This window comes from Neofelis nebulosa, chromosome 2 (assembly GCF_028018385.1).
Source record: "Neofelis nebulosa isolate mNeoNeb1 chromosome 2, mNeoNeb1.pri, whole genome shotgun sequence".
NCBI classification, from domain to species: domain Eukaryota; kingdom Metazoa; phylum Chordata; class Mammalia; order Carnivora; family Felidae; genus Neofelis; species Neofelis nebulosa.
The window spans coordinates 18,800,388-18,819,646 of NC_080783.1; the positions used below are offsets into that span (position 1 = coordinate 18,800,388).

Sequence of the window (19,259 nt, forward strand, 5' to 3'; positions counted from 1 at the left end):
GATTTCCTTTTTCCTGGACGCGTTTCCTGACTTGGGCGTTATGGAGGGGCTCCGCGCGGCGCGCGCCCAGGCCAGGCTCCGGGAGGAGGAGCTGGCGGCTTGAGCCCCCAGCCTTGCACCCAGGAACCAACCCCCAACACCCCCACCTTCCCGAGCCTTGGCCCGGAGCCCTTTCGGTCAAGTCCACAACCTCCGCCCCGGTCCTCCTGACTGTTTTTTCCCGCTGCTACAGATCCCGTCGGAGACGGTCTCTTCAAGGATGGGAAGAGCCCGGGGTGGGGGCCCCTGAGCCCGGCGGTACAGAAAGGTAAGCTGGCCCGCGGACTGGGGGCGGGGGCGAGGACAGTGGATGGAGGCCGGGGCATCCTAAAAGGACGGGCGCCACCGGCCACCCGATCGGAGGGTGGAAGCGATGTGTACTGCAGAGCTCTGGAAAGGGAGGGTGCAGGCATACTGTGGAGGCCGAGGAGAGGGGGCATGCACTTGGCTTTTGGCTCCAGCATATTCCAGGTCCCAGGGCTGGAGCTGCAGACCAGGGCAGAGGGAGAGGATCCTAGCCCTTGGCCTTTTCTGCTGCAGGGCCAGGACCCAGGTGCTTGGTGTCCTTTCCCTATTGGCAGCAGGAGCACAAGGCTCAGGACCTCTGGGCACGGGGACCCCGATAATTACTCCCTGGCCACTCCAAGCCTCCTCACCACAGCACCGGGCCAGCACCTACCTGCCTCACTGGCCCAGGCTGGCGAGGCTGTGGGAGCCAAGTCTGCTAGGCTTCGTTTCCCCACCCAGTTCCGCACGTCTCTAAATTACTCTAGGTTTTGCCTTGTTGGTCTCAGAGCCTGGCTGGCCCTCCCGCAAAGCCTCCCCAAAGCCCCCCACCTCCCCCCTCCTCTCTCCTCCCCCACCTTCTTCTCCTCTCCCCTTCCCCACCTCAGTACCCTGGATCTCACCAAGTCACGGTAACCACAAAGACAAGGTTGGCAACTGCTTTACCCAAAAGGAAACGTGATTTCCAACAAGAATGGGTTTCCAAGCTTCTGATGTCGGTCTGCATCAGTGCCAGCTGCACGTTTTCCCCCAAACCTTTCCTTGTTTCTGACCCTAAAGCTCCTGACCTGAAGTCAGGCAGCTACTGGCTGCGCTGGTGTGGAGGGATTGGGGTTGAAGTGAGGGTGAGTAGCAGGTCTGCGTTTAGAGCGAGGGGTTGAGAAAAGAAGAGAGGTCCCACCAGACTTGATTGGAATCAATCATCAGACTACTCGAAGGAACACTCCCCCCCCCCCTTTTTCCCCTAAAAGAGAGTGCGAGGAAGTAATTGTATCAAGATTTTTCTCCCCCTTGTCCGACGGAGCCTCCAAAACAAGGGAGTGGAAATTCTCAGGCAGCCCTCTGTCTCCTCGCCGTCGTATCTGGGAAACACCTACTGGCCGCTTCCAGCAAATCCTGAAATCAGGACTGGGCCGAAGAGCCCGGGAGATGGCCAAAGATAGGGAGGAGGCAGGGAGCCAAGCACGGGCGGCTTCCCAGTCTCATCTCCTCTCCTCAGAGCTGTGCGTCAAGCCCCAGAGAAGTATAACACCTCCACCTGCCAGAATCCCGCCTGTTCCGAAAATGGGGACTCAACCCGAGTAGCTGTGCTGTGCGCACTGGGCAGTTGAGAAGGGTGGGGAGCCTTCAGAGTCTGACCGTCCTCGCGCGCACTGGGGGGCCACTGCCCCCATTCCTGTCTGACTGGTACCGCAAGAAAGCCAGCCTCCACCTCTTCTCCACTTTAGGCAGGGCCAGTCCGACTAACTGTACGCCTTTGGGGGCTAGGCCTTGTCTAGGGGCGGGGGTGATCCTGCCGCACTCCTGCCTCTTCCCTCTGGACTTTCGGACAAGGTCCAGCCGGGACGGGGCAGTCTAACGACCTGCAAAGACTACCCTGTGCGGTTGTGTGGGCTCCTCTCTGCTGAATAGGGGCGCAGGGCCAAGGCGGCAGTAGGGGCTGCTATTCGGCCCCTGCTGGCCTGCGAGAGAGCCGCTGCTGCTCCCACGCAAAGGAGGCTGTGCTTCGCCCTGCCCTCCTCCCCAATTCTCACACACCCAGGCTCCCGCGGAGCTGTGTCCTCCTCGGTGGGAGCCGTATTTCCATTGTGCAAAAGCGCGGTATGCGCTAAGGACCGCTCGGCGGATCAGCCCCTCCCTGGCCAGCCGCTGCAGCTGCCCCCAGCTACCCCGCTGGCCGCGCCCGTTCCCTCCCCGACGCCGGGTCCCACCCGGCCGGGCCGGTCTCCCGCCTCACCTCTTCCCCTACCTCCTGCTTCCCCCATCCCGCCTGCGGCTGACAGCCCCGTCCCTACAGGCAGCGGGCAGATCCAGCTGTGGCAGTTTCTGCTGGAGCTACTGGCGGACCGCGCCAACGCCGGCTGCATCGCGTGGGAGGGTGGCCACGGCGAGTTCAAGCTCACGGACCCAGACGAAGTGGCTCGGCGCTGGGGCGAGCGCAAAAGCAAGCCCAACATGAACTACGACAAGCTGAGCCGCGCGCTGCGCTACTACTACGACAAGAACATCATGAGCAAGGTGCACGGCAAGCGCTACGCCTACCGCTTCGACTTCCAGGGCCTGGCCCAGGCCTGCCAGCCGCCGCCCGCGCACGCCCACGCCGCCGCCGCGGCCGCAGCCGCCGCCGCCGCCGCCCAGGACGGCGCGCTCTACAAGCTGCCAGCCGGCCTCGCCCCGCTGCCCTTCCCCGGCCTCTCCAAACTCAACCTCATGGCCGCCTCGGCCGGAGTCGCGCCCGCCGGCTTCTCCTACTGGCCCGGCCCGGGCCCCGCCGCCACCGCCGCCGCCACCGCCGCACTCTACCCCAGCCCCGGCTTGCAGCCCCCGCCCGGGCCCTTCGGCGCGGTGGCCGCCGCCTCGCACTTGGGGGGCCACTACCACTAGACGGGGCGGCCGGGTGCCGCGCGCGCCCTCTCCCAGGCGCCCCGCGGCCTCGCTGGATCCCGTCCACACCCCGGGGCAGGGGCCCGGAGCCTCCCCCCCACACCGTTCCTTTGATCTCAGATTTTACTTCATCGCCGCCCCCAGCCCCGACGGAAGGGACCTGAAGCCTCCTCAGTCTTCTTTTAACACTGGATTTGCCACCACCCCCAGCTGTGACAGTGGCCTGCCCCCACTTCCTTTAACCTCCTTCTTCTAGACCCCAGACCACGAAGGGGGTTCTCGGACCTCCCCGTCTTTTTCTGCCCTCCACCTGTCCTTTGGCCTGGCTCCTGAAAGCCCCCTCCATTATGACCCCTCTCTTTCGAATTCCAAACCTTTTCTCATTTTTTCTCTCCCCCACCAAGCTGCCCCACCCCAGCATGATGGAGGCCTCACACCGTCCACCTGCTCCTCCACCGCCAGGGCTTCACCGGACTTGGTGAGGGCCACTGCCCCTGTGACACATCTAGGTAGCTTCTGGGCCCCTTTCCTCCGCCCCCGCCCCCCACGCGCAGGATGGCCTGGTGTGTTTCTATTCCCTTCCCTTCTATTAAAGCTCCCGAGCTCCCTACTGTCTCCTCTCTGTGTTCTTTGCTGCACCAAAAGGTTTTTTCAGAGGGAAAGGAAATGCCCGGCTCAGGCCTGGCAGAGAAGCGTCAGGAGGAAGAGTTGGAGAGAATGAAGGCAAAGCAGGCTTGGGTGCTACCAGAGGAGAGAGAGGAGCCCCTGGAGGGTGGGCTCAGCCTAAGAGGGAGACTGACCTGCGGCAGCCCCACCCTCCACCGAGCAGAGGACCCCAACGTGCCTCACCCTCCCTTCCACCTGCCTCACCCTCCCTTCCACCTGCCTCACCCTCCCTTCCATCTCCACCTGCTCAGTCACCCCACCCCATCTGTCTTTTTTTTTAATGTTTATTCTTGAGAGAGAGAGGGAGAGCACGAGTGGGGAAGGGGCAGAGAGAGAGGGAGACACAGAATCCTAAGCAGGCTCCAGACTCCAAGCTGTCAGCACAGAGACCTAGGCACTGCTCCAACTAAGCAACGGGGAGATCACGACCTGAGCCCAAGTCGGAGGCTTAGCCGACTGCATCCCCCCAGGAGCCCCCCGACCTATCTTTTAAAAAAAATGTTTATTTCTGAGAGAGAGAGAGAGAGAGAGAGAGAGAGAGAGAGAGAGACGAGCAGGGGAGGGGCAGAGAGACAGGGAGACAGAGGATTGGAACCAGGCTCCAAGCAGACAGCAGAGAGCTGGATGCCGGGCTGGAACTCAAAAACGGGGAGATCATGACCTGAACCAAGTCAGACGCTTAACGGACTGAGCCACTCACTCAAGCGCCCCCCACCCTGTGTAATATTTACACCATCTCAACTTTTCCTCAGTCTCTCCAGCTCATCTTCCCCACCTCCCCTCGCCTCCCCAGCCTACACTCACTTTGATTTTCACACTCACTCACAACCCCCCCCCCGCGCCCCTGTATCTCCAACGCCATCTTTCCTCTGGATCAGCCTCCTTATTTTCAGAAAGAGGGACACCCCTTCGAGCCCGCGGTCCGCTCCCGCCCCTCCCAGCGGTGGCTTGCGGCGGCTCCCTCCTTCTCGCGGGTGGCGCGCGCCCTCTGCTGGTGAGATCCGGGTAAGCCAGGGCCAGGTTTTGCAGCTAAACCCAAGCTTAGCTTGGTGGAACCTCAGGTGTCTCACCCTAACCGAGGACTGGAGGACTCCGAAGCTTCCAGCCTTCCTTTGACCTTCAGAGAGGAGGGCAAAGGGGGAGCCCTAGCCCTACATCCCTAGGAAGTTCTGGAAGTGACTCAAGTGGGTCATTCTGGATGAGCCCTTTTCCTCACCACCTGAAGGCCCTCCTGAATGCTGCACCCATGGAACCATGACCCTCCTAATATTTCTGCGCCTTTTACAAAAACTGTTGGCAGGAAAACTTCCTTCGCGTTTCCTTAGATGAAAATGACACCTGGGTAGGTGCGTGAAGTGATGACCGCGGCCTTGGGCTGCACACGAAGGCCAACGTTCCCCTTCCACCTAGTCTTGGTGCTTCTATCCCAAGCTTCCGGCAGGTTGTTGGGAGAACACCCTGGGCTCCCGCCAGGAGGCTGAGACTTCCCTGTGCCCTGTGGGCAGGAAGGAGAAATGCAGGTGGAAGGCAGGACAGCTAAGTGCAGGGAGGGCTGGAATGCTTTCCCCCAAAAAGTGCTGATGAAATCCTCAAAGGCCACCCAGGGAAAGTCTTCATTCTTTTTCATTTTATTGTCACTTGATATTTTCCTGGTTTTCCGAATAACACATACTCAGCATAGAAAATTTGAGAAATACACACATTAGGCCTTCATTAAGCATGTGTTGGATGAAGAGTGTGATGAAACATGGGGGAAAAAATCACCTACAGTCCCACTGCACAGAGGCCACTATTTTTTTTTATTTTTTTAACGTTTATTTATTTTCTTGAGACAGAGAGAGAGACAGAGCATGAACAAGGGAGGGTCAGAGAGACAGGGAGACACAGAATCTGAAACAGGCTCCAGGCTCTGAGCTGTCAGCACAGAGCCCAATGCGGGGCTCAAACTCACGGACCGTGAGATCGTGACCTGAGCCGAAGTCGGGCATTTAACTGACTGAGCCACCCAGGTGCCCCATAGAGGCCAGTATTCATAACTCTTTGACATAATCTCCTTCTTTTTGCTATGGCTTTTAGAATTTAATGGTATCCTACTGTAGTCGCCTAATATTCTGGCATAAACATGTTCCATCATCATTATGCTTCTATATACTATAAACTTCATGGGTGGAAGGTCAGGCTCGTGTATTCCATGGAGCAGATGAACCAGGGGATGAGTCCCACCACCAGGGGATGAGGCCCTCAGTGACTTGGAGGGACACGCAAAAGGCCTCTTTGCAGGGGGCAGGAAGCTGGGAGGGAGGAAGAATTCATCTGAGAGCCAGACCAGGATCCAGAAAGATCTGGGCTGCTAAGAATTGTGGGCTAAATGCAACAAGGTGAAATTTTTTGGCAAGGAGTGTGAAGTCTTGCTCTTAGATCTTTATTTTATATATATATTAATGTTTATTTTCTTGAGAGAGACAGAGACAGAATGTGAGTGGGTTAGGGGCAGAGACTGAGGGAAACACAGAATCCAAAGCAGGCTCCAGGTTCTGAGCTGTCAGCACAGGGCCCGCCATGGGGCTCCAACTCGCAGATCGCGAGATCAATACCTGAGCCAAAGTCGGCCGCTCAACCGACTGAGCCACACAGGCGCCCCGTTGCTCTTAGATCTTTAAATGAAAAGACAGGAGGCCAGAGTGTGAGGCATGGCAAGGAAGTGGCTCAGTAGAGCCTGTGTATAAGTTAGTGGCTTCTTAGTCAACACAACATTAAACGGAAGTCTGAAGGATGAAATGCAGAAAGACCATTGTGATCTGAGGATGCATTGATGGAGCTATGGCACCCAGGATGAAGGAAATGACCCACTTGCTCTAATGATTGTGCCCCCAGCATACAGTACACAGTGTTAGAGAACACTTCCAAGAAAACATCAAATGGAGAGTATACAGAATAGTGGGCTCAGTAAGTGAAAAGAAAGAATGTTGGAGAACCAACAACAATGAGAGATGTAGTCTGGAAATCAAACTAGGGAAAGGGACATGAGAGCGTCCTCAATTACTCAAAGAGCTGCCCTGTGGCAGAGAACCTGGATGTGCGCGACAGTATTAGGACAAGTGGTAGGAAGCTACGGGAAGACAAATCCCATCAGTCTGATCTAATGAAGCACCTCTGTCAGTACTCAGCTGCTCCTTCCTTGAGGGGTCGAGGGGGAGGTGAACAAGGTAACTTCTCCAATCTTGAGACTCTTGAAGTCCTGTGAGTGACTTGGTAAAGGCAGGATTTTAGGTGCCATTTGGAAGCTGAAGGGAGGTGTTGTTAGATTGGAGGATCTTCTTACCTATGAAATCACATCCTTAAAGCCCACCCTGCCCCTCTGTGTTTTCCTGCATGCAGAGCCAGTTTGGGAAGCTAAGATACAGGAGTGGGAGCAAGAAAACCTGAGTTCCAGTCCCAGTCTGGCAACTAATTTGCTATGTGACCTTTGGACAGTCACATCTCTTCTCTGGAATTCCATTCTATCTTATTAAATAGAGACTCAGCCAGGGATTTGCAAATTCTACTCTGTGGAACCTCAAAGGTCACCTGGGTTCCTCTCTGTTCCCCCCACCCCCCAAAAGTTGGAAAATGTCTTTCCAAGGTGATTTCTAAGATTGTGTCCAGCCCCAGCAACCCATAGATGGGTATTCTCTTCTCCAGGCCATCTTAGCACTGGCAATATCACTGCCTCCAAGATGTTTCCAAGCTTGAGTTACTATGCTCTTGGGATGACTCTACTCCCACCAGAGCCCCAAAGAAGCCACCCTCTTAACACACTTAGCTTCCTGATGATTCAAGTCTGTCTTCGTTAATGATTAACCCCTTGGTTCTTGGCCTTCCCAAGGTACTGATTCCAACATTTCTTCCCTTTCCCAATCCAGGGTCCAGCCCCTCTTGCATTCCCTGAAGTCTTGAGCCATTTCTCAATCTCCTAATTTGTGTCACTGGTAAAAATATGACTCACTCCCCACCCCGCCCCCTACACCCCATATGATTTTGCTCTCGAGTTTATAAAACACTTCCACATCCATTCTTTTATTGGTCCCCTCAAAGGTCAGGGAGGAAGACAGGGTAGGGATTGCTTCCCCCACTAGAAGGATATATAAACCAAGACCCAAGACATTAAGAGACTTTGCCAAAGTCTTGGGCTTGTTCTAAGACCTCTTGTCTTCTGGTTTCTCTCTCCCAAGCCTTTTCTCAGTGCCGATAGGTTTCTCCATCATCCTGAGTGGCTTTGATCACCTTGTTTTTAGGGTCCCTCCCACTGCCTGCTTTCCCTCCCACCACCTGCCAGGACTACACAGACCTGTGTCTCCTCTAGTAATGTGTGTTCCATGTCACCAAGCTCCACTTGCAGATGGAATCAGAAGCCCGACTAGCATGCGGCATGAGGACATCTGTGTTCGTGCTGCCTGATACCTGCACGGTCAAGGAGCAACAATGCCACCTAGGGCACCGAGGCTGACAGAGCACTTGCCCATATGTTGGCTCTGTTACCAAACGTAGTCATCAAAATGGGCTTCTGTGTTGTACTTTTCTTAGAGCCTTCTGCTTTTCTAGCCTTCGTCTTTTTTTCAACATGTCTCTAAAATGCACTTAACTTCAGCTTGTTCCTCAACCTATGTGTAATTCATCTCAAGTAGACTTACTGATAATAAAAATGAGCCCTACCACTCACTGAACCTGACTTTGCCAAGCTCTGCCCTATGCTAATGCTTTTCATGTAGTATCCCCTTTGATCAGGCCACCGCCTTGCAGGGTGGGGATGACTATCTCCATTTTCAGATGAGGAAGCTGAAGCTTAGAGAAATCAGGTGACTGTGATCCCAGAGCTCAAGTCCTCAGCATCTCTCTCCTGGAGAGCCTCTTCCTCATGCAGATATGACCTGCTGCTGTGCCCCCTGCAGATACACTTTTGTCTACCTGTCATAGCAGAAGACTATTGGTTATGAAGGGCACATTGATGGCTTGTCTTATGAGGGCCCTTATGAGTGCCCTTATGAGTGCCCTTATGAGTTAGGGCCTCTATCTGATAACAAATCAGAGACTGTTTTGTTGCCCCATTGTCTTTTGCAAGACTTCACCTTCCTGCTTATGTTCTTACAAGTTTGGAGTAGATCACGGTATGATGGGTGGGGCTGGGGGTCTGACTGCACCTTGGCTTTGGTGGCATTTCCTACCTCAGTTTTGTCAGTGTTATTTCTCCTTGACTCTCCTCTGTCTTGGGATGGTGGGTTTCATATGCAGAGGCAAGTGACCCACCATCCCATTGACTGTGACTTTCTCTCTCTGAGAATTCTATTTCCTTCTTTCCTGTCTTTGTAGACAAAGGCAACATAGTGTAATGGTTAGGATCAAGGGCTCTGGGGCTGGGCTTCCTGGTTTGGGGTGCTTGCTCTGTCCCTTGATAGCTGTGTGACCTCAAGCATGTTACTTTGCTACTTTGTGCCTCAATTACCTTATCTGCAAAATGAATATGATAATAACAGAACCTACCTGAGAGGGCTGAAAGATTAAATGATTATATAAGTACCTTGGTACATATATCAGTGTTTTCTATTAAAACAAATAAAAACCACACCAAACAAAGAAAGCACCTGCCTCTTCCCCCTGTAGTCCCAATCAGATGCCCCCATGTGTCCTGGGAGGAACTCGAGTGGCTACATCTACTTTTCTAGGCCAGTCCAGACCTTGTCCTGGACCTACCTGCTGAATTTCATCAAGAACCAGCCTCTTGACTGGTGATGGAGCCACACCGCAGGCACATGGGGTGGCCTCCCATACCCAGTGCATCCTCCATTTATTCTTGGGGTGAGACATAATCTAGAATTATAGGATCTCAGCTAATGTGATTTTGGAAATCCATCTATACTATTTGGAGACTTAGTTTTCTCTTCTAAAATGTGGACAATAGCAAGGCACCTGGGTGGCTCAGTTGGTTAAGCATCCGACTTTGGCTCAGGTCATGATCTCGCGACTGGTGAGTTTGAGCCCCATGTCGGGCTCTGTGCTAACAGCTCAGAGCCTGAAGCCTGCCTCGGACTCTATGTCTCCCTCTCTCTCTGCCCTTCCCCTGCTCACACTCTGTCTCTCTGTCTCTCAAAAATAAATAAACATTAGAATATGACTCAAAATGATACTATGTGTTGCTCGCAGGCCAAAGTGTTTAGAAGTGGATGTCCCTTCTTCATACTCTCTTCTTTCCTTCCTGCCATCTGGATTCAGATGAAGACTAGTTCCTGAAAGAAGGCAGAGCTACCATGTGGATGGATCCTGGTTCCTAAAACACCCATGGAGAGGTCATCCATTCACATGCATTAGACTATTCCTTGAAGTTTGGAAATTTTCTTGTTACAGCAACTAATATTACCATAGCGAACATTCAAATTGCATTTAGTCTTTACAACAATCTTTTGAAATCGACATTATGATTTCTCCCACTTTATAGATGAGGAAACTGAGGCACAGAGGGGTTAATGAAATCACACAGTGAAAAAGGCCAGAGCAGAATGTGCACCCAGTCTCATTTCAGAAGCAGTGAGTTCTCTTAACCATTAAGGATGCGAAAGAGCTTTATATGCTAAAGCTTCCTAGAAATAATAATAATAAGGGTACTATTTATTGAACACTTATGTGCCAGGCACTATTTAAAAAGCTTTACATTCATTTAATCCTTACAACCCTCTGGAGTTGGTTCTAGTGTTATTCCCATTCTGTAGATGAGGAAAACTAAGGCACAAAATGTTAAAGCATTTGCTTGGGGTCACAGTGCTGCTAAATGGTAGAGACGTGATTCAGACCCTAGCAGCCAAACTCACTCCTTCCCCCACCCTTTACTATCACCTCTGATGGAGGAAGGAGCAGATTCTAAGAGGCCCAGGAAGTGGCAGGATTATATGCCTAAACCCCAGCCCAACCCCAGGACAGGTTCCAATTCCAGCACTCACCATGGATTCCAGACAAATAGAGTGAGCCATAAATTACAGAAGTCTTGTGGCCAACTGTGTCCCTTACACTTATCTCAAATGACATGATAGAGTAGAAGGAGACCAAATGGACATGGATTCAAACCCAACCCTTGCCTACTTCCTATAGAATTGAGAAGGCTACTTACTCTCTCTGAGCCTCGGTGACCTCATCTGTAGAATGGAGATACTGATTATACCCACCTTGTTGGTTTGCTGCAAGGGCAGAGACTGTGCCTAAAGAATCTAGCACAGGGAGCTGTTTCATAGGTGTCATTCCCCCAGCATCAACCAGCTCAGAACAGAGATCTGCCCTGTGAGCTCAGTCTTCCACCAGTCTAATCCTCCAACGGTAGCCCAAGTCTCCTTCCATGAGTCAGGAGCTCCTTCCTTAATTTCCATGAGATTAGGGGAGGAAGAAGTAGTTAAAAGGAGGCTGGGAGGCCAGACCCTGAGCGTGAGCATCAGGTTCATTTTTTCTGAAAGAGGAGGACAAGTTGCTTAGCAACACAGCAGGAAGTTGTCAGGGACGCTTCAGGCAGTGCTGTCCTTTTTTTATTTTGCAGTATGGAGACATCTGAGGGAACACTAGATTGGGAAATGAATGGGACAAGTGGGAAACGGTCTGAGGTCGGATGGCAATCTCTGGGCCTCATCCTAGTTTCCGATAATCACCTTTCCAATACTCCTACCCTTTTCCCTTTTGGCACACAGAGGCAGAAAGACAAGTTCTGGGTCCATCTTGCACACATCTGTGCAATGACCATATCAGCAACCATGTATCTAAAGCTCAGGACCACCTTATATGTGTACTTCACTTTACAGTTTACAAAGCACACCCATAGACATAGTTTCACCTAATATTTACAACAGTTTCTTTAATTCATATATGACAGACAGGGGAGAAAAGTCTCAAGGTCCCAGTGAGGAAATAGCAGGGCCCAGGTTTGCTGCAAATCTCAGCATATTTCCACTTCATGTTGAAGCACGGATGTTTATACAAGCATCTACACACACATGTGTGTACACAATTCCATATGCTCACAGTCTGAAGGTGCTTCATGCCTAGTGTCCCTGTGCACCTATCCCCATCTCTGTTCAAAAAGAAGGTGCAATATGGAGGCAGGGTTCAGCTGTTCTTCCTTGCTGGCCCCAACCAGCCTGGGGCCAGGGGATCCCTGGAGTATGGAGTTTCAAGAGGGACTTGGCCTGCTGGCCCAAAGGCCTCAACTCAAGAATGTTGCTGGACTGGGCCTGGCTGGCACAAGTGTCTACATACCAGCAGCTGAAGCAAATCCCCTGGCTGGCATTCCATAGAGATGCACGTGGGTCCCACTGGACCCTTGCCTGCAGCAAGGAGTAAACACATGTCACCCAGGTTATAGATAGCTCATGGGAGGTCCAGGTCTCCAGAGCTCCCCACTGCCTCAGGGGCCAGCAGAGCTCATCAGAGCAGCTCCAGGCTCCTTTCTGGATTCTGTCTTGGTCCCTTATTCCATCTGTCAATATTTATTAATAGTGCTGACTACCTTAGCAATGGTTGTACCGTGACAACAGTAATATTGTCATTCCTGTTACAGCCATTTGATAGACACAAATTCAGATAGACATCTGAAGTCTTTGTTTCCATCTGATGGTTGAGAAAACTGAAGTTCAGAGAAGTTGAATGACTGACTTAGATCACTAGCTAGTTAATGGTAGAATAGGGACTCAAATCACTGACTTCTGGTATTTTTCTCTGTACATCGCCTCATTCTACCTTCAAATATCTGGGTAGAGGCGGGGAGGAGGAGTTGCAAGGGAATATTCAGCCACTCCATCCTTTATCCCCAAATTGCGCATGCCCAGTCAACATGCCTCAGAAAAGGCAATTTGAATAATTATTTTGATAAAGGTTTTATCCACTTCCAAAAAATTAGTTGAGAAGACTTACTGTATAGCAATATACACAAAACAGAATATTCAGTTTCAAAAGACAAATAAAAAAAAGCAATTGGTGAACTATGAGAGGCATTCCCATAAATCAAGGGATTCCCATAAATCCCATAAAACAATATATCTGTTTTATCCCTTCTAACCTTGTGATCACTGCCATCAGTGAACATTCTATCATCACTTCTCAGCCTTTGGGCTAAGATCAAGTGTAGTGAACATTCTATTAAAGGTCCTAGTCAATGCAATAAGATAAGAAAAGATACATGCTATATGCAAATATTGGAAAGGAAGATATTAAAATGTCCTTGTTTGCAGACAGTACAGCTTCAGACCTAGAAAATCCAACAGACCCAACTGGAACACAATTAGAATTAATGAAACTAGTGTATCCAGTCACATACAAAGATTAACATACAAAAACCTATGGTTATCCTATAACTCTATAAAAATAAGGAAAAGAATTGGGAATAACAGATTTACAACAGCAATAAAAATATGCTCCTAGATAAACCTAATGAAAACCATGGAAACCTCTAAATGAAGAAAATGACAAATCTTCACTAACGAACAAAAAAGAAGACCTGAATAAATGGAACACTTAGCATGATGCTGGGTAGAATGACTCAATATCAGAAAATGTCAAATCTGTCCAAATTGGTCTATAAAAGTAATATAAGCTTGGTTCTAAAGTTCTTCTGGACTATGCTTAAGAGTAGCCTAGACAATGTTCGCCAAATAACAATAAGCTTACTGCAAAGCTGCAGTTATTGAAGGTGTGATTTGGCACAAAAATAGTTAAGTAAACCAGTGGAACTGAGTAGAGCCTTGAAACAGACCCATGCATATGTGGAAATTTCATAAAAGATAAAGATCACATTCACTGTAGGGAAAGGAAGACTGTTGAAAAGTTGGCACAACTTGTTATTCATTTGGGAAAATATAGTTATATCTCTACTTCTCATTACACACAAAAATAAATTCCAAAACAGATTAAAGAATGAAATCTTTCTTTCAACAATGAATAGTTGTATACTTATTGGCAACCAAAGACAAACATGGAAACTGTCACTATTTCACATTTCTTGAGACCCTACTAAATGCCAGGTACTGTGCTAGTTCTCATTGTTTAAAGCAAGAATGTGGGGGCACCTGGGTGGCTCAGTTGGTTAAGCAACCAACTCTTTTTTTTTTTTAATGTTTATTCATTTTTGAGAGACAGAGTGTGAGCTGGTGAGCGGCAGAGGGAGAGGGAGACACAGAAGCAGACGCAGGCTCCAGGCTCTGAGCTGTTAGCACAGAGCCCAATGCAGGGCTCAAATCCACAAACCATGAGATCATGATCTGAGCTGTAGTCGGAAGGATGCTAAACTAACTGAGCCACCCAGGCACCCCAAGCAACCAACTCTTGATCTCAGTTCAGGTCATGATCTCAGGGTCGTGAGTTCAAGCCCCATGTTGGAATCTACGCTGGGTATGAAGCCTACTTAAAAAAATAAGATAAACTGGGGTGCCTGGATGGCTCAGTCAGTTAAGCGTCCGACTTCGGATTAGGTTATGATCTCGCGGTCTGTGAGTTCGAGCCCCGTGTCGGGCTCTGTGCTGACAGCTCAGAGCCTGGAACCCGTTTCAGATTCTGTGTCTCCCTCTCTCTCTGACCCTCCCCTGTTCATGCTCTGTCTCTCTGTCTCAAAAATAAATAAACGTTAAAAAATAAGATAAATTTTAAAAGAAAGGATATCAGTGAGTTAATGTGAAGCAAAAAATTTCCCCTATGTTTATTATTTGAATAAGGGATAATGGGCCTTCTATGGCAGTTATGCCAAAGATAGAAGAGTATTCTTTAAGTGGTCTTTTAAAAGATATTTATTTATTTTTGAGAGAGAGAGAGAGAGAGAAAGCAGGGGAAAGGAAGAGAGAGGGAGACAATCTGAAGCAGGCTCCGCGCTGTCAGCACAAAGCCTGATGTGGGGCTTGAGTGAGATCATGACCTGAGCCGAAATCATGACTCAACTGACTGAGTCACCCAGGAGCCCCTAAATGGTCTTCAATGGATCCTTGCAAGAATGTTTATGTGTATGTCCATGCTCTGTGTTCATGTATGAAACATGTGCTGCATGTGTACACACACGTTTGCTGTGTTAGATAGGTATCTGACTTACTTGTCCAGCAAAGGACATTCTTAAATTCTTGGGATTTGGAAAGAGCTTGAGGAAAGGGGAATGAAGAGACTTTGGAGATGAGTGGGGGGGGGGGGGGGACTGGGCCAGCCAGACACTACTCAGCCTCAATTTTCCTTTCTTCCTTCTTTCCTTCTTTTCTTCCTTCCTTCCAGCCTGCCTTCCTTCCTTCCTTCCTTCCCTGTCTCTCTTTTTCTTTTATAATGATTTTCCTTCTTTTTAAGGCAATAATAATAATATTCATTGTAACAAACTAGAAACTCAGAAAAACACTGAGAAGAGAGTAAAACTGATCATTTAAAATTCCACTACTTAGGGAAAGCAATCGTTAATATTTTAGTAAACATCTTAAAAGTCTCTGTTGCTGCACACACACACACACACACACACACACACAGAATTATTCAGTATATACCCGTTGACTGCCTACTGTGTGCCCAAGCACTATGCTATGTGCAGGGAATCTAGCAATGAACAAGACAGACCTTTTATTGAGACGATACAAGATAAATAAGCAACAAAAATTTATCAGGGGTGACAAACGCTGTGAAGAAAATAAATCAAGGGTATGTGAAGTAAGGTGACTGTGGGGCAGGCTGAGATGCATTAATCAGGAAGAGGTGGCCATTAAGCCAAGATTTGAATGACATTAAGAGGACAGCTATTTAAAGATTAGTCTCTCTCTCCCACACAAATAGGACTGGACCACATTATATTGTTTTTAACCAGATATTTTCACTTTATCATGGTCATTTTTCATGTCAATGAATATAGATTGATGTATCATTTTAATGGTCCATAATATCCCAATAAATACTGATTTATCACAATATACTTAATCTCCTACTGTTACATCCAATTTATTATTATTATAAACAATATTAGGATAAGCATCCTTGTGTCAGTTCCTTTCCCACTTATTTCCTTAGGGCAAATTTCTGGAAATGTGAAGCTGGGTCAAAGAACACGCTGCCCTTTACATTTTTTTTTTTTTTTAATTTTTTTTTTTCAACATTTTTTATTTATTTTTGGGACAGAGAGAGACAGAGCATGAACGGGGGAGGGGCAGAGAGAGAGGGAGACACAGAATCCGAAACAGGCTCCAGGCTCCGAGCCATCAGCCCAGAGCCTGACGCGGGGCTCGAACTCAGGGACCGCGAGATCGTGACCTGGCTGAAGTCGGACGCTTAACCGACTGCGCCACCCAGGCGCCCCAACATTTTTTTTTTTTTTAAGTAGGCTGTATGCCCAGCACAGAAGACCTGAGCTGGGATCAAGAGTTGACTTTTAACCAACCAAGCCACTCAGTCACCTCTGCCTTTCACATTTTGATCCCTAGCCACATAGCTCTCCAAAGAGACTGAACTAACATGTGTGTGTGTGTGTGTGTGTGTGTGTGTGTGTGTGTTATATATATATATATATATATATATATATATATATATATATATCAATACAAGAAAGTGCATATCTCTTCATGTTTTTACCATGGTTGGCATTTTCCATTTTAAGAATCTCTGTCAGTATAAGACATGCAATCTCCCATTGCTGTTTTAATCTGAATTTCATGGTCAACAGTGAAGTCTCTTTTAATGTATTTATTGATTATTTATATTTTTTGTGTAAGTGACCTCTTTAAAGTTTTAACTAATTTTCTACTGAAAATATATTTTGCTACAAATATGTTCTCTCAGCTTTTCACTTGCCTTTCAATCTTATTTGTGGTTGTTCTTTTAATTTCTCTATTTCTCTAACATTCAAAATCTAAAATGGAGTCAGATGAATTAATCTTTTCCTTCAATGTCTATGCCTAAAAAGATGTTCTGTACCCAACTCATATGCAATAGTAAAAATACTAATAAATATTCTTCATTTTCTCAAGTTTTTTAAAATTATAATTGGACTATTGCCGTATATTAACTACTACTTTCTAATTATGCAAACAATATGCTAGTACATTTTTATTGTAAAAATTAAACTCCATAGATAAGGTGAATGTCTTTGGACAAAATCAATCCCACTTCTTCCAAGAAGTCATTTATTAAGAGTGATGTATATTTTTCTCAAGCTTCTATTATACACATACACATACACACACAAATTAAGGTTTAGTTTTGTTTTGCTTTTGCATAAATTATATTATACTGTATACATTGTTATGCAATTTTTAATGATACTACATGGTTTGTACATCTTTCATCAGTACATACAGTCCAATCTATTCTTTTTAACTGAATACTGTAGTATTCAGTAATATGGCTGTATCAAAATTTGTTTAACCCCTAACTCACTGGTGAATATTTAGGTTGTTTCTAATTTATCTCTCTCCAAACAATAACACAATAAAAATATGTTTGTCATGTCTCTTTGTACACATATTCAAGTATTTTTCTAGGGTCAATACTAGAAATCAGAATTCCTAAATAAAAGTTATGTGCATTTAAATTTTTAGTAGGTACTTTTAAGCTGTCTCCTCTTCTAAGGATTTTATAGCTTTTTTCTTTACATTAAAAAATCAATTTGGAATTTATTTGGGGATAAAGAATGAGGAAGGACTGGCCTTTTTTCTTAATATAGACGACTACCCAGTTGTACAAAACCATATGCTGACTAATCCATCTTTTCCCAGTGGAGTTGAAATGATGCCTGTATCATATATTACATTCCCATGTATGCCAGGGTTTAGCTTTGGGTTATCTATTTTGTTCTGTTGTCTATTCCTATGTCAGTACCATATATTTTAACTACCTTAGCTCTTTAATACATTTAAATATCTGACAGGGCAAGCCCTCCATCATTACTCTTCTTTCTTATGCTTTCTTGATATTCTGTGTTTTTCTGGGATTACATGTAATTTTTTTAAGGAGTTAAATGTAAAAAGATTATAATGGAATACCTCTTTCCCTATTTATATTGTTTATCATCACCTTCCTTTTAGGTAGTCATATATAAAAATGCACACAGAGAAACTTTATGATTTATGGACTTGAAGCTAAATATGAGTCACAGGAGACTATGACCAAGAGGTGTAAAGAAATGGAAGTGGAGTAATCTTAAGAGAGGGGGGTAACTGCTGTGGGCAATATATCCAAGTAGAAAGAGACCTTAGGAGAAGCTAACTACTAAAGAAATAGCGGAGAAAACTGAGGGGGGGGAACTATGAAAGCCTAAGTTAGATTGGGAAAATGTTAATGCAGGAATTAAGAGGTTAAACTGAAGACACAAAGAAGAAACAAAAAATAGGGGTGGAGGTTGCTGGAGTGAAAAGTTAACTATCCAGCCAGCAAGTGCAACAGAAAGACTGCCTCTAAATCTCAATGTATTAAACTAAGGTCAACTAATGTATTGAATCCTGAGACTATCCCCTACAATTTATCTATCTTGCACCCAATCTTTCATCATTGAACTAGAACAATTTTTCTACCCATTTACACACATAGTCTGGGGCTATAGGTGACCTTCCTGTAGGGTGTTTAGCAAGGTTCTGAGAAGGAAGGTAATGGTCTTAATAAAGGTCCTTAAACTGTTAACACCTGCTGTCTTGAGGCCACTTACAGCAAATGTTGTCTATCATGTATAAAGGGGTCAGGAGTGCCACTTAAAGTGGGACATGTGAAGATGGTCGGCCCTCTATACCTGGCTGTCAGCTGTCTTTCCTCATGGGGGTGTGGTTAGAAGGGCTGCTGTGGCAGCCTCTGTTGTAGAAATCTTCCAGAGACGCCCATCTGGGTGCCTGAGGCAGGGTATCCATGGGTAGAGGCCACAGGATGTCCCCTTGGATATTGCCAGATGCTCCGGTTGCTGGGCACTCTGTCTGGCAGGCAAAGCAGTTACCGTGACAACCAAAACCCCCGCCCCCACGTCTGCAGTTTTTTGTTTTGTTTTGTTTTGTTTTGTTTTGTTTTGTTTTGCATTTCTCCTTTCCCATTAAGTACCAAGGTATTCCAGGGACAGGCAAGCATATCTCTCAGGACAGAATGTACTCTGCTCCAGGAAGAGGGGCAAGTAAGTGGGCAGTGGAGATGTGTACATGTCATGACTGAAGGAGCCTTCATCAGTGTAAATGCCTATGTATCTCCTTTCTGGGTTAAAATGTATGCTTTTGGTTGTATATCAAAGCAACAAATGGCCAGATCACTGTTTATCCACACATTTGCTTTCCTGCTCCCCTCCCCTCTCTGCTGCTCCTCTTGTGCTGGGAGAGTCACCCCGGTCCTTTGCCAAGGGAAGTGCTGAGTCATGGCTCCATCTGGGTTTTTGTCTTCCACCCTCCATCTCCATTCTTTCCTTAGTCCTCACACAGGCTGGGCTTTCTCTAGAATTCTGAGCCCTCTTCAGCACTTCTCTCCTCAGCCTGGACTCACTGTCGTGAGGTTCGTTTCTGAGCAGAAAAAGAAGGCACTTGACACTGTTTCTGTACCTTCTCCCTTCTCAGAAGACTGAACCTTTCCCCCATGTGACCACCCCTCCCAGAGAAAACAGGAGTCTGACCAGGTTTGACCCAGGAGGCTAATTCTTCCGTGTATTCATGCTGATCCTCCTCCAGTCGCTTACCCCCTAATCGGAT

The 19,259-nt window shown here is 47.5% G+C and overlaps 1 protein-coding gene across 1 annotated transcript; it reads left to right on the forward strand.

The window, feature by feature from the left end:
- Positions 1-210: 210 nt before the first annotated feature.
- Positions 211-3,523, forward strand: FEV (FEV transcription factor, ETS family member; the record flags this gene model as incomplete). The annotated part of the gene is made up of 2 exons (XM_058692472.1): positions 211-307; positions 2,342-3,523. Coding segments are annotated over 2 exons (684 nt in total), but the record flags the coding sequence as incomplete, so codon positions are not given.
- Between the last annotated feature and the right edge of the window lie 15,736 nt (positions 3,524-19,259).